This window comes from Brassica oleracea, chromosome C3 (assembly GCF_000695525.1).
Source record: "Brassica oleracea var. oleracea cultivar TO1000 chromosome C3, BOL, whole genome shotgun sequence".
In the NCBI taxonomy this organism is placed as follows: Eukaryota; Viridiplantae; Streptophyta; class Magnoliopsida; order Brassicales; family Brassicaceae; genus Brassica; species Brassica oleracea.
Genome location: NC_027750.1, coordinates 7362317 through 7374904, shown reverse-complemented (window position 1 = coordinate 7374904; position 12588 = coordinate 7362317). Strand labels below are relative to the sequence as shown.

Below are 12588 nucleotides of genomic sequence, written 5' to 3'. Positions count from 1 at the left end.
AATATATCTAAGAATTATCTTATGTTTTAAAACATGTTTTTATTTTTAAAAATTTTATTATATTTATTTATAGTCAATTATCTAATATAATATATAAATATAATAGTTTTAATATAAATTCGTTTTTAATTATTTATCTTTTAGATAATTCTTATTATTATTAATTTTAATCACTTATTTAATCAGATATATTTTAAATTCGTTTTTATTTTCGACTAATTTATATAATTTATTCATTAAGGGTATAAACGATTTATTATTAATTTTAATCACTTTTTAATAAGATAGATTTGAAATTCGTTTTTATTTTTTGACTAATTTATATAATTATTCATTAAGGGTATAAACGATATTAACCGCTCTAACTTTTTATTTTTTGACTAATTTATATAATTATTCATTAAAGGTATAAACGATATTAACCGCACTAACTTTTAACGTGAGAGCTCTGTTGCAAAAATTTACTTCGCAAATAATAGTATAGATTACTACAAGTTAGTTTAGGTAGGAACAATACGTAGGTTCACCCTTATGGTGAATGGTTAAATTCACCACACTCTTCATAACCAACCAAAATGCCATGTAGGAATAGTTTAAAAATTCAATAAAAATAAAAAATTAAATAGCTGGAAAAAAACAACACCGACATTAATTAGCGCCATCTGCAAAATTCTAAATTCTAAAAACCTAAACTCTAAAACCATAAACGCTAAATCCAAAACACTAAACCATAAACCCCAATCCTAAAATCTAAACCCTAAATCTTAAACCCTAACCCCAAACTCTACACAATAAACCCTAAATCCTAAATCCTAAAATCTAAACCCTAAAGCCTAAACCCAAAACTCTAAAACCCAAACCCTAAATCCCAAAATCTAAACCCTAAATCCTAAATCCTAAACCCAAAACTTTAAATCTTAAATCCAAACACTAAATCATAAACCCTAAATCTTAAACCCTAAACCCAAAACTTTAAATCTTAAACCCAAACCCTAAATCATAAACCCTAAACCCAAACTTCTAAACCGTAAACTTTAATCTTATTAACTAGCAGATGGGTTTACGGTTTAGAGGTTTGAGTTTAGGGTTTAGGATTTAGAGTTTAGGGTTTAGGATTTGAAGTTTTAGGTTTAGAGTTTAGGATTTGAGTTTAGGGTTAAGGATTTAGGATTTATGGTTTAGATTTTAAGGTTTATGGTTTAGAGTTGTGGATTTAGGGTTTAATTTTTAGGATTTAAGGTTTATTGTTTAGAGTTTGGGTTTAAGGTTTAAGATTTAGGGTTTAGATAATAGGATTGAGATTTATGATTTATTGTTTCAGATTTAGGATTTATGGTTTTAGAGTTTAGGTTTTTAGACGGCGTTAATTAATGTCGATGTTGTTTTTTTTTGCTATTTTTTTATTGTCTTTTTTAATTATTCCTACGTGGCATTTTGATTGGTTATGAAGAATGTGGTGAATTTAACCAATTCACCGCAGGGGTAAACCTAAGTATTGTTCTTTAGGTAGTGCGCAATTCTGTTTTACAGTACCAATAAAGGAAATTACTATTTTTTAACTTTTTGATCAATATAACTACAAAACAACGTTTGATTAATATAATTAAATCAATATATTAATCCAAAACAATAAAATCTGTAATTATTTGCGAATCTTCTTAAATAGTGTTATGTTTTGACAGTATATACCGACATCAAACTGAAATACAACTTATGCGAAACCTTTTTTCTTATTAAGTAGGAAGAGTTGGTTCTTGGACCTTTCTTTCCCTATATATGCTTAAAACCAGTCTTTGCTAATACTAGAAACACGGTGTAAGGCATTCTTTTTATGGGAGCTTGAATTAGAAACACAACAGGTTAACCACTAGCCTACATACGGTGGTAACTTGTGAAACTTAACTACCCGATATGATTTGGTTGCAATTGCTCATATAAATATTTGATATTTAACCAAAACTCAGGCGAAAATAGTGAGCTGTTTAAGAAGGTGCTAATTCGACCCCAAAAAGAAGGCGTTAGATATTCAAAAACGTGATGAAGCGTCGTGTATCTTTAGCTATACTCTGATCTAGTGTGTACGCGAGTTAATTAAACAGTAATAGAAACTATAACCAGCTCTATATAGTAAAATCCTCTAGCTGGGTATTATCAGTTTAGTGGAATTATAAGAAAAATGATTCGGTTAAAGTCATGTAAACTTTGTGCGGGAAAACATAATATTACAAGTCGAACAAATACTCGTGTCAATCAGTGTATTAAAAAAAAATGTTATATGTGTAACTGCGTATTTAGCGAAAATTTTAAAATACAATTCAAGAAAAGATGACTTTCTCGTTGATGTCATCTATATGTGGTATGGTCTAATGGTCTTGTCGCTGTCTCTGTTGTTTTTATTAATGTGAATGCAATCAAATTAATTCAGGCAATTTCTTTACGGTCTTTTTCTCGCAGTCTCTTTTGTTTTATTTATGTGAATGCAATCAATTAATACATGCAGTTTAGTTATGGTCTTTCTCGCAGTGTCTGCGACTCTGAATGCACAGTGGGCAATAGCTCAGTTGACACGGTGACAAACTACAGAACCACCTATCGACTTCCATCGTTAGATCTCTTAGGCCATGATTAATCCGGGCTCTAGGAGTGGAATTTAAGAACTGTTTCTTGGCTTTTAAGTTTTAACTTAAAAAATCTCAGAACTGTTTTTAAAAATAAAATATATAAGACTATGATTAACCCCAGTTTCTTAACAAAGGTTCTTAGTTTCGGCTAAGAGACGGTTCTTAGCTTCGACTAAGATACGGTTTTTAGCTTCGGCTAAGAGACGGTTCTTACCTTTTCTTAGTGATATAAGAATCGTCTCTTAACCGAAAAGTGTAAAAAAAATGTTAAATCATGAGTTAAGAACGCCGGCTAAAAGACCGGGGTTAATCATGCTTTAAGAGCCGGTTCTTACCCAAAAAATGTAAATAAAAAAAAGTCAAATCATGAATTAAAAACCTCAAATTAAAAGCTCGGATTAATAATGCACTTATTGCTCCCTGTAAAAGTTTTAAGTGTCATATACGTTTTACGTGTTTCTATTGTTATTACGGAATTAAATACAGGATCGTACCCGATTTTCGTCAAGAGTATGAATAGAATGATATTCTAATTTTTAGTCACCAAATAAAAATAAAATGATACTATATGCTTCTTTTATTTCGTGATTTTAATGCGGACATTATGCTTAAAAGGACGAACTAGATACTTCTTTCGTCAATGGCCATTTAAGTCAGGACGCGTATTTTGTTGCACGCAATATCGATCCCACATTCACATGGCACTTCAAATGATGATAACTAACTCATTTCTGACATAGATAACAAAAACAATATGAATTTATATATTTAGCAAATTATCTGATAAATATGATTTTCATATATTGTAATATATACCACGGGAAATTATATAGTATATTATACCCTTTAATTTATTGCAAATAACAATATACTATGGAATCTTTACGTACCAGTTGGCAGGGGCATCCTTGAGCAGAGTTAAATGAAACCTGAGTTTAGAACTCCGCTTTTTGTAAGGCTCTAATTATTTTTCTAAAAAAATTATAGAACTAAATTTTGAGTATTTATAGGAAAAAAATAATATCAAAACTGAAACAAAATGTGGTCCTCATTATTTCTCCAAGATTTATCTTCTTTTTTTTGATGTTTTGTGATTATCTTTTTTTTTTATATTGTATTATATAATTTTGCAATATACGTAAGGACTCTATTTTTTTTTTGGGGGGGCCTCTGGTATTTTAGGACCGTCCCTGGTTGTTAGTATGAACTTGAGAAATAGTGGGATCGCAAAAACATCTAAATTTATAATCTAATGAACATGTATCTGTCTAAAAGGTTTTACTTTTATGTAATCCTCGTTAGATGAGGGATTGCCGAAAATATAAATGCTTTACATAGGATAATGGAGAGGGGGATATGATTGTATGAACTAAAATAAAGTGAAAATCACCACCTTTTTTGACTAGTTAAGCAAAATAAAATAATTGAAAATGGGCATGTATCTCACGATGATACAAATAAGATCATTGAAAATGGGCATGTATCTCACGATGATACAAATAAGATCAACCCGTCTTTTTTTAGTTGATTCCGAAGAGACACTTTTACTTTTTGACTTTATATCATATCTAGAAACACTTTTTATATGTGACACATTTTATCGTAGACCAGCAATAAGTTATGGACAATTTCACCCTTAATAAAAATGATACTTGTAGATGAGTGATTTGTGGACGAGTAATGCGCGGATGGATGATTTGTGAACAGATGATGTGTGGATGAGTGATGAGTAATGTGTGGATATGTGATGTTAATGTGTTTATAGTAGATAACTTGGACACACTCTCTGTTTTGATTCCATAAAACTATACAACAATACGTGGACATGGATTCATGTTACTAAAATTATACCATAAAACGTGGACACGGATTCTGTTATCTCCAATACAAACACTTGGATTCTTCAGCTCAATTGATAAATTATGTGCAATTAAACTTCAATCAAGATGAGAAAGAAATGATATTGTAAGTATGAGCGGAGAGAAAAATCGAAGAAGCGTTACCTTTTGTTGGAAAGTAATAGATCTTGCATGTTCTGATCTAAGCATTTGCGCTTTGTCATGATGTTGATGGATGTAATTTTGATTAGAGTTGAATTTAGATTTCGAGATGATGAATGGAATTGAAGTAATAGTATCCATATCCACAACTAGTTTATAATTCTATTAAGATGTTCATGTCCACAACTAATTTATAATTATGTTATTCACGCTTTGGTGTCCACGTCCACATTTTGTTTATACATTAATATATATAATATATATATATATGAACATGGATCTTAAAAGATAAAAAATTTTATATATGGTTTATTATGACAATTATTTTTGTTTAATATATTTTAGAACTTGAGATAAAAGTAAATAAATACATAAAATAGAATAAGAAAAATAATAAAATGAAATAAGAAGAGGAGAGAGATTCTCTTTAGTTTAGCATCATAATAGTCTTTTTGACAAAATAAAATGTGTCTTGTAGTGTAATTTAAATGTGGAAAAGTGTCTCTGGATTTATTTTTGCAAAGGACCCCAATCTTTTTTTTTTTTTAATTTGATCATAGAACCCCAATATCTTTTTGTTTCAACATTTCCTCGTAAATACTATCTTTATTAACCCATGATGATAAATTCCCATGATAAAAAGTGAAAAACTATATATTAAGTAGCTTTACCAGATTCACATTTTAAGACACTCTTTGCGTTTCAAACTAAAAGATTTTTGAGTTCTTTTTTTCACAATATTTCAAACTTATTTACAGTTACAAAGTTATATTTATTTAAACTAAACATTATAATATTTTTTTAGTTTTTCAAACTTATTTACAGTTACAAAGTTATATTTATTTAAACTAACCATTATAGTATTTTTTTTAGTTTCTTTGAAAATATTTGAAACTTATTTACAGTTAACAAAGTTATCTTTATTTAAGCTAACTCTTATAGTATTTTATTTTACTTAAATAATAAAAGAATAGAGGGAAACTAAAAATAGTAATAATTTTTGTAACTTAGTATATATAAAGTAATAGTTTTTTTTAAACACTATATAAAGTAAAGTAATAGTTATACGCTGTAAATATAAGCCATATACAATGTGAAAAATAAATAAAACAGGTGAACATTAAAAAAAGCGAATGTTATTTTATAACTAGCTGAACTCAATATATTTTACTATATTCCATTTACCTAAATGAATGACAGCAGCAACTATTATATGTTACTAGACAAGTATTTATATCCGGTTCACCTAAAAAATTATCATATACTATGATTCATATGCGAAGATGATATATATAGATAGAAAAATGCTTAAAACCAATATATTCGGTGCAGTATACTGCGTTAAAAAAATATATTGCGGTGATCTAATGGTTTTCACCGGAGGAAAGTAGTTTTGTTGGTTTAGGCTACAGATTGACTCTCCTCTATTACGAAATTATTAGCTCTATATATGACCACGCGGATATCAGCTTATTGCTTAGATCTAAGTTTGAGTTTAAAAGTTCAAAAAAAATATATATACTGCATAAAAATAAAATTGCCATAACAGTCGCCAGAAATACCATTGATCTGTCTGACAAGGACCACAAAAGAAGCTGCCTCTTTTTTTCATTTTTATACTTCCCTCTTTTCACATTATCAATCTTTATTTATTTTATTAAATTTGTAAATATTTCCCATCAAATTCACATCTCTTTTCTCTCTATATAATGCACACAAAGTTTATATCTCTCTTACAGCTCCAAGAGCCACGGAGCAACAAACCCCATATATTAAGGAGTTCGCCGAGAGAAAACGAACATGCCGACGAACAACACACCGTTCCTTAGAATGTTTCTCATCTTCCTGTGTTTACTCTGGTTCGATTCATTTACCGGTTTAGAAGCAGCGACAGGAAAATTAGCTTCGGTTCCGGGATTGTACGTGTTCGGAGATTCGTTGGTTGATGCCGGAAACAATAATTACTTAGCAATCTCCATATCCAAAGCTAATTATCCACATAACGGCGTCGACTTTCCTAACAGGAAAGCCACCGGAAGATTTTGTAACGGCAAGAACGCTGCTGATGCTATCGGTGAGTGTGTATTTTTTATTCTACCGTGTTAATTTTTTTTGTTTGTGTATGAAATGAAATTATTTATGTTTGGCATACCCTTTATGTTATGTAAGGCCACAATTGGTTTGATTTAGATACCGTGACATGCAGGCTATTTAAATTATAATTATATTCACTCTTAATCATAAAATAAATGGTTATAAGTTGAAAAAATAATCAAAAGGATACCAAATTTTACATGTAATCCTAAGAATTAGTTATCGAAAATGTTTTAAAACTAATCTTATTTTGTTTGTTGATTAATAATTAGCTGAGAAATTTGGATTGCCGTTACCACCGCCGTATCTCTCACTGAAAGGCCCATTTAAAGAGGAAAAGAAAAAATCTGCCGCCATGACCGGTGTGAATTTTGCTTCAGGGGGAGCTGGAATCTTCAACAGTTCCGACCATAAACTTGTGAGTTCTTTATATACTCCCTTAATTATATTATAGTTATTTTAAAGTTTTGGAGAAGAAATAAAATGAGTATTGATTCAATGGTCGACATTAATTTTGAACAAAAGTGACATGCAAGTGTCTCCTTTACTATTATCGCCAGGGAGTAATTTAATAAAACAGAAAATTACAAATAAGTACAAAACACGTGATGAGCGTAAATCAAACGCGCACCCTTTATATCCGATACCCACGAAATAAGGTGAAATATGATGTTTTAAAATTTAATTATTTAAAATGTTTCAGGGACAAGCTATTCCTTTATCACACCAAGTGAACCATTGGCTCTCTATTCATCAAGAACTGACGAGTCAACTTGGACCAGCCGAAGCACAAAACCATCTATCTAAATCTCTGTTCGCTGTGGTCATTGGCAGTAACGATCTTTTTGACTATTTTGGGTCGTTCAAACTTAGACAAAAGACCAATCCTCAACAATATACACAATCAATGGCTAATGAACTCAAAAAGCAACTGAAGGTAATTGACACAAACGTTAGAACATCTAACACTTGTGGTTACCTAAATAAATCCCTAGAAATTGATTATATTTACTAATTGAAAAATTGTATTAAATAGAGAATTCACGATACTGGAGCACGTAGATTCCTAGTAATCGGAGTAGCAGAGATTGGTTGCATACCGGGGAAAAGAGCGAAGAACTCGACGGTCCATGAATGTGACGAAGAGGCAAACACGTGGTGCTCTTTGTACAACGAAGCTCTAGTAATGATGTTGCAACAACTCAAACAAGAGCTGCAAAGTTCAATGACTTACTCTTACTTTGACAACTTCAAGTCCTTGCATGACATTATTTCCAACCCCGCCCGTTACGGTACGTGAAAATTTGTATAATTTCTTACAATTAAATTGTATATTTTTCATGTCACGAGATTGATATATAAAAAATAGTTTTGTTGTTGATAATATAAAAATAAAAGATCGAACAAACAAAAACAAAACGGCATCTTTTTTTTTTAAACGGTATCTATGTTTTGTGATTTCAGGTTTTACTGACGTGACATCAGCATGTTGTGGAAATGGGAAACTAAACGCAGATATTCCTTGTCTTCCAATCGCGAAGTATTGTTCAGACAGAACCAAGTATCTATTCTGGGATCGCTACGGTCATCCCACGGAAGCTGCTGCTCGGACCCTTGTGGATCTTATGTTATCTGATGATTCACAATACTCATCTCCGCTAACTCTCGCTCAACTGATCTCTTTATGATCAATACGGCTTAATTTTTGAATTATTATAACATCAAATATACATGGATTTGGGAGACTTATAATCAAGTATATGAGCTAACGTTTGTTAGCAATGAAATAAATATTTATTATATTGACTAGTTTTCACTCAGTTTTTGTTTCCTTTTTATTACGCTCAATGTTCCAAAACAATATACATAGTCCACCTTAACAAATGCAACGTTACACGGTTGTAACCAAATTGGTACATTAGTAATTAGACAAATCGAAATGGATTCAGAATCCATTAGTATGAAACATTTTCTTTTCGATGAGCTTAAACAATTCACTGAATGCCTCTAGTAACATCTAGAAAATTGTTAGGTCAAGTATCTAATAGTGAAAGCCAGTAAAACAGTTATATATTAACACTGCTGCGAGTTCTAGCAACACTCATATAACTAACAGAAGGAAGACTGAGATCTTGTTCGAATTTTCAGGAAGATTACTCTGGATTTATGACAAACAAGTTTTTAAAGGTTACTACTGTAACATGGTCCATTGCAACATGTGTCATTTTAATTATATTATAAATATAATTTATAGTTATGAAAATAATACATAAAGTAAAAAATATTGTAGACTTTTTAGTAGTTACTTATGCTAATAATTAAATTTTTATGATTTATCTAATATATTTTTAATTTATTTTATTTAAAAATAACAATTTTGGATCTGTTATATACTCAATCCGTTCCTAAAAGATAGACTTTTTAGTATTTTCACACATATTAAGAAAACACATTAAACTACCATAATAAATGTATCGTTTTCTGTAATTTTCAATTTTCAATAACTTTTAACCAATAATAATTCAATAAAGACAATTAATTTTCTTGAAGTTTACAATTTTTTCATAGAAAACACAAAAATACATCTTTCTGAAACAAACGTTTTTTCTAGAAAGTCTATTATTAAGGAACGGAGGGAGTATATGTTTTCACATCTACATATAAGAATACCTCCAAAATATTTAAACAAAATGTCAGTTTAAAACCAAAACCTAAAATTAAGTCCATATTTATACAGTGCTAACAATAACGTAAATTCCTCAATTCTTTACGCGTATACATTAGTAAACACGTCAATAACGAGCCCACATTCCCAATACACCTCAAATCATGGAAACTTACTCGTTTTGATATAGATAACAACAAAGAAGCTCTGTCTGATGTATATAAATATATATATATATTAATGTGAGAAATATAATATATTCCCTCTGTTTTCGAAAGTAAGATTTTTTAGATTTTTTTTGTTCCACAAAGATAAATTTTCTATATTATTAAGATATTTTTTTTATATTTTTGAAAAACATTAATTGAGAATATTTGAATTGATTAAATTTCATTGATGAAAAATTATTAGAAAATGTATAATAAAATAAAAAAATAAATTAAATTATAGACATTAATTAAATTCTTAACAAGCGTGCATATTCTAGAAAATCTTAGTTTGAGGAACAAATGTAGTATATTGTAATATATGCCATCAGAAATAATCTGCTATTTATGAACATTTTTCAGTCGTTCACAGTTATTTGTAAAATACGAAACCATGACAAACGAATTAGGGGTATGAAAAAATTATGTTGATGAAGACCTCAATTTTTGTGGGTTCCTTTACTGATCGGACAAATGAATATGAGACTATATGAGTATGAGAACCTAACTCTAAATATCCCTTACTTATTGATAGACAAACATTTAAAGAAAATAACTTTTTTTTGTAATCTATTTATAATACTGCCATTTTGCTGATGTGTCAAGCTCACAGTTCTTCTCACACAAGTTATTTGAAAACCCTTTAATTACTAGAAAATTTACAACTAATGCCACTGGTTTAAATAATATCGTCCGACATGATTTACTTAAATAAAATGATTGTTCAATGTTTACACTTACTAACCTACAATTGATTATAACATACCAAATCGGTTCTCTTTTTATTTGATCAGACCAACGCCATTGTCAACTAAAGGTGTGCTTCCATGCGTACCTACAATACCACGGTTTGAATTTTGATCAAACTCAGGGCCATTTAGAATGATAGAGCAGTTAAAAACTAGCAATCATCTTCGAAAGCTTTAACGAACGTGGTACAAAACACATTTCTTAAATTTACTACCGTAAGGGTCTTACGTGACTTTAAGGGTCTTACGTGACAGAGCTCCACAATAGGCGGCATTAGTTTCCTATTCAAACTCACACCTTCGGTTCCAGAAATAATTAACATGTCGTAATTAATTTTATCGCAAATAATTTTAAATTTAATTTTTTACTGCAGTTTCTAATAACAAATTAATTATTTCACAATACTGACATTTTGTATAGATGAAAAATGAATGTAAACATAAAAAACAACTGCTAACAAAAAAACATTAAGACACTTGATATACATTTTATGTATAAACACATTTGTTATAATAATAAAATGTCAAAAGAAACAAATTAGCGCGGATCAAAATCTAGTTTACGTTTATAATAAATCACCTAGAATCTTTCTAACCGACCAAGCTTGATCGGGTTAGAGTAAAGGTTTTTTTAAAATCTCTTAAGTTTTACTTTTATGTAATTACGCGTTAGAAGAGTCCATTGTCGATCTGATTGACTCTTTTTTTGGAGCAATTGGTTGACTCATATATACATCATTCAATCAAAAAACCAATAATAATTTACATATAAAACATTGACCAAAAATGGTTTATAGTTTAAATAAGATAATGGAGAGGGGGATGATTCATGATTGTATGGGCTAACATAAAATATGGTGGAAGTTTTAGTGGTGAACATCACAACTTCAGTGCAAGAAAGAACATCCTTCAAGATATTGTTATTATATATGGCTTGGAATGATCAAGAAAATTTAGAGGTTTGACTAGTTAAGCAAAAGAAAATATATGAAATGATCATGTATGTCACGATGATTACAAGTCGGATCAAACCCAATCTCTCTTCACATGTCTCTCCTCTGTATATATACTACACTAAGATGTACATCTCTTACAACTCCATGAGAAATAAAACCAATTCAAAGAGTTCGCCGGGAAAAACTAAAAGAACATGACGACGAACATAACACCTTCCATAACCATCTTTCTAATCTTCCTCGGTTTACTTCGGATCGATTCATTTCCCGGTTTAGAAACAGCGACCGGAACAGCAGCTTCGGTTCCAGCAGTATACGTGTTAGGAGATTCGTTGGTTGATGCCGGAAACAATAATTACTTAGCAATCTCTATATCCAAAGCTAATTATCCTCATAACGGCGTCGATTTTCCTGGCAGTATAGCCACAGGAAGGTTCTGTAATGGCAAAAACGCCGCTGATGCCATCGGTGAGTATTGTTTTTTCTCCGGCGTTTTGTGTGGTATGAAACGAAGTTAATAGTTCTTGCATCTTATGTCAGATCGCGATTGGTTTCAATTAGATAACATGACGTGCTGGCCACTAAAATGAAATAATGTTCACTAATTAACTATCAAGAAATGGTTAAACAATTAAAAAGGAAAAAATTGCACATAGTTGTCAATATTTATATAATTCGAAACTGTTGCAGTTACATTTGGTATATTTATGTTACAGGAGCATTGACTTGAGTGTTTTGGGGAATTAATATATATTTTTGGGTTGATTTAGCTGAGAAATTTGGTCTACCGTTACCCCCTCCGTATCTCTCACTGAAAGGCATATTTAAAGAGGAAGAGAGAAAAGCCGCCGCCTTGAGCGGTGTGAATTTTGCTTCCGGCGGAGCTGGCATCTTCAACGGTTCCGATCAGCAATTTGTAAGTTATTCTCGTCCATGACAAAAGAGTGAGACAAAGTATTGATTCCATGGTCAGCTTTAGTTTGGGACCAAAAGTTGGGTGGTAGATTTGAAACACAAATATTTCGTTCTTTTTATATTCACCTGGGAATAATCTATTTTGTTATAAGATAAACTTTGAAATGATCTTCCACTCCTTTACCAACTTAATCACTATGATCATCTACTCATCAAGCACTATGATCACCCACTCATTTACCAAATCAAGCACCATCTTTGATATTTTATGTATTGTTGATCACTATATATACCATCACTCATCTCACTCTTTTGTACACCATTACATCTTTTTTTTCTTACTTATAATAAACTCTCTCACTTATAGTAGTGTTATTTGCTT

The 12588-nt window shown here is 30.5% G+C and overlaps 2 protein-coding genes across 2 annotated transcripts in view; both read left to right on the top strand.

Moving 5' to 3' along the window:
- Window positions 1–6345: 6345 nt before the first annotated feature.
- On the top strand, window positions 6346–8524 carry LOC106328557 (GDSL esterase/lipase At5g55050-like). The gene is made up of 5 exons (XM_013767026.1): window positions 6346–6695; window positions 6988–7133; window positions 7419–7652; window positions 7752–8007; window positions 8180–8524. The coding sequence occupies exons 1-5, from the start codon at window positions 6422–6424 to the stop codon at window positions 8401–8403; spliced, it is 1134 nt and encodes a 377-aa protein (XP_013622480.1). The 5' UTR covers window positions 6346–6421; the 3' UTR covers window positions 8404–8524.
- Window positions 8525–11352: 2828 nt separating this feature from the next.
- The window catches only part of LOC106332887 (GDSL esterase/lipase At5g55050-like), a 2616-nt gene continuing 1380 nt past the window's right edge, over window positions 11353–12588 (top strand). The window contains exons 1-2 of the mRNA XM_013771381.1: window positions 11353–11759; window positions 12062–12207. Coding sequence (XP_013626835.1) covers window positions 11486–11759; window positions 12062–12207 — 420 coding nt within the window. The 5' untranslated portion in view covers window positions 11353–11485. The remainder of the gene's footprint in view (window positions 11760–12061; window positions 12208–12588) is intronic.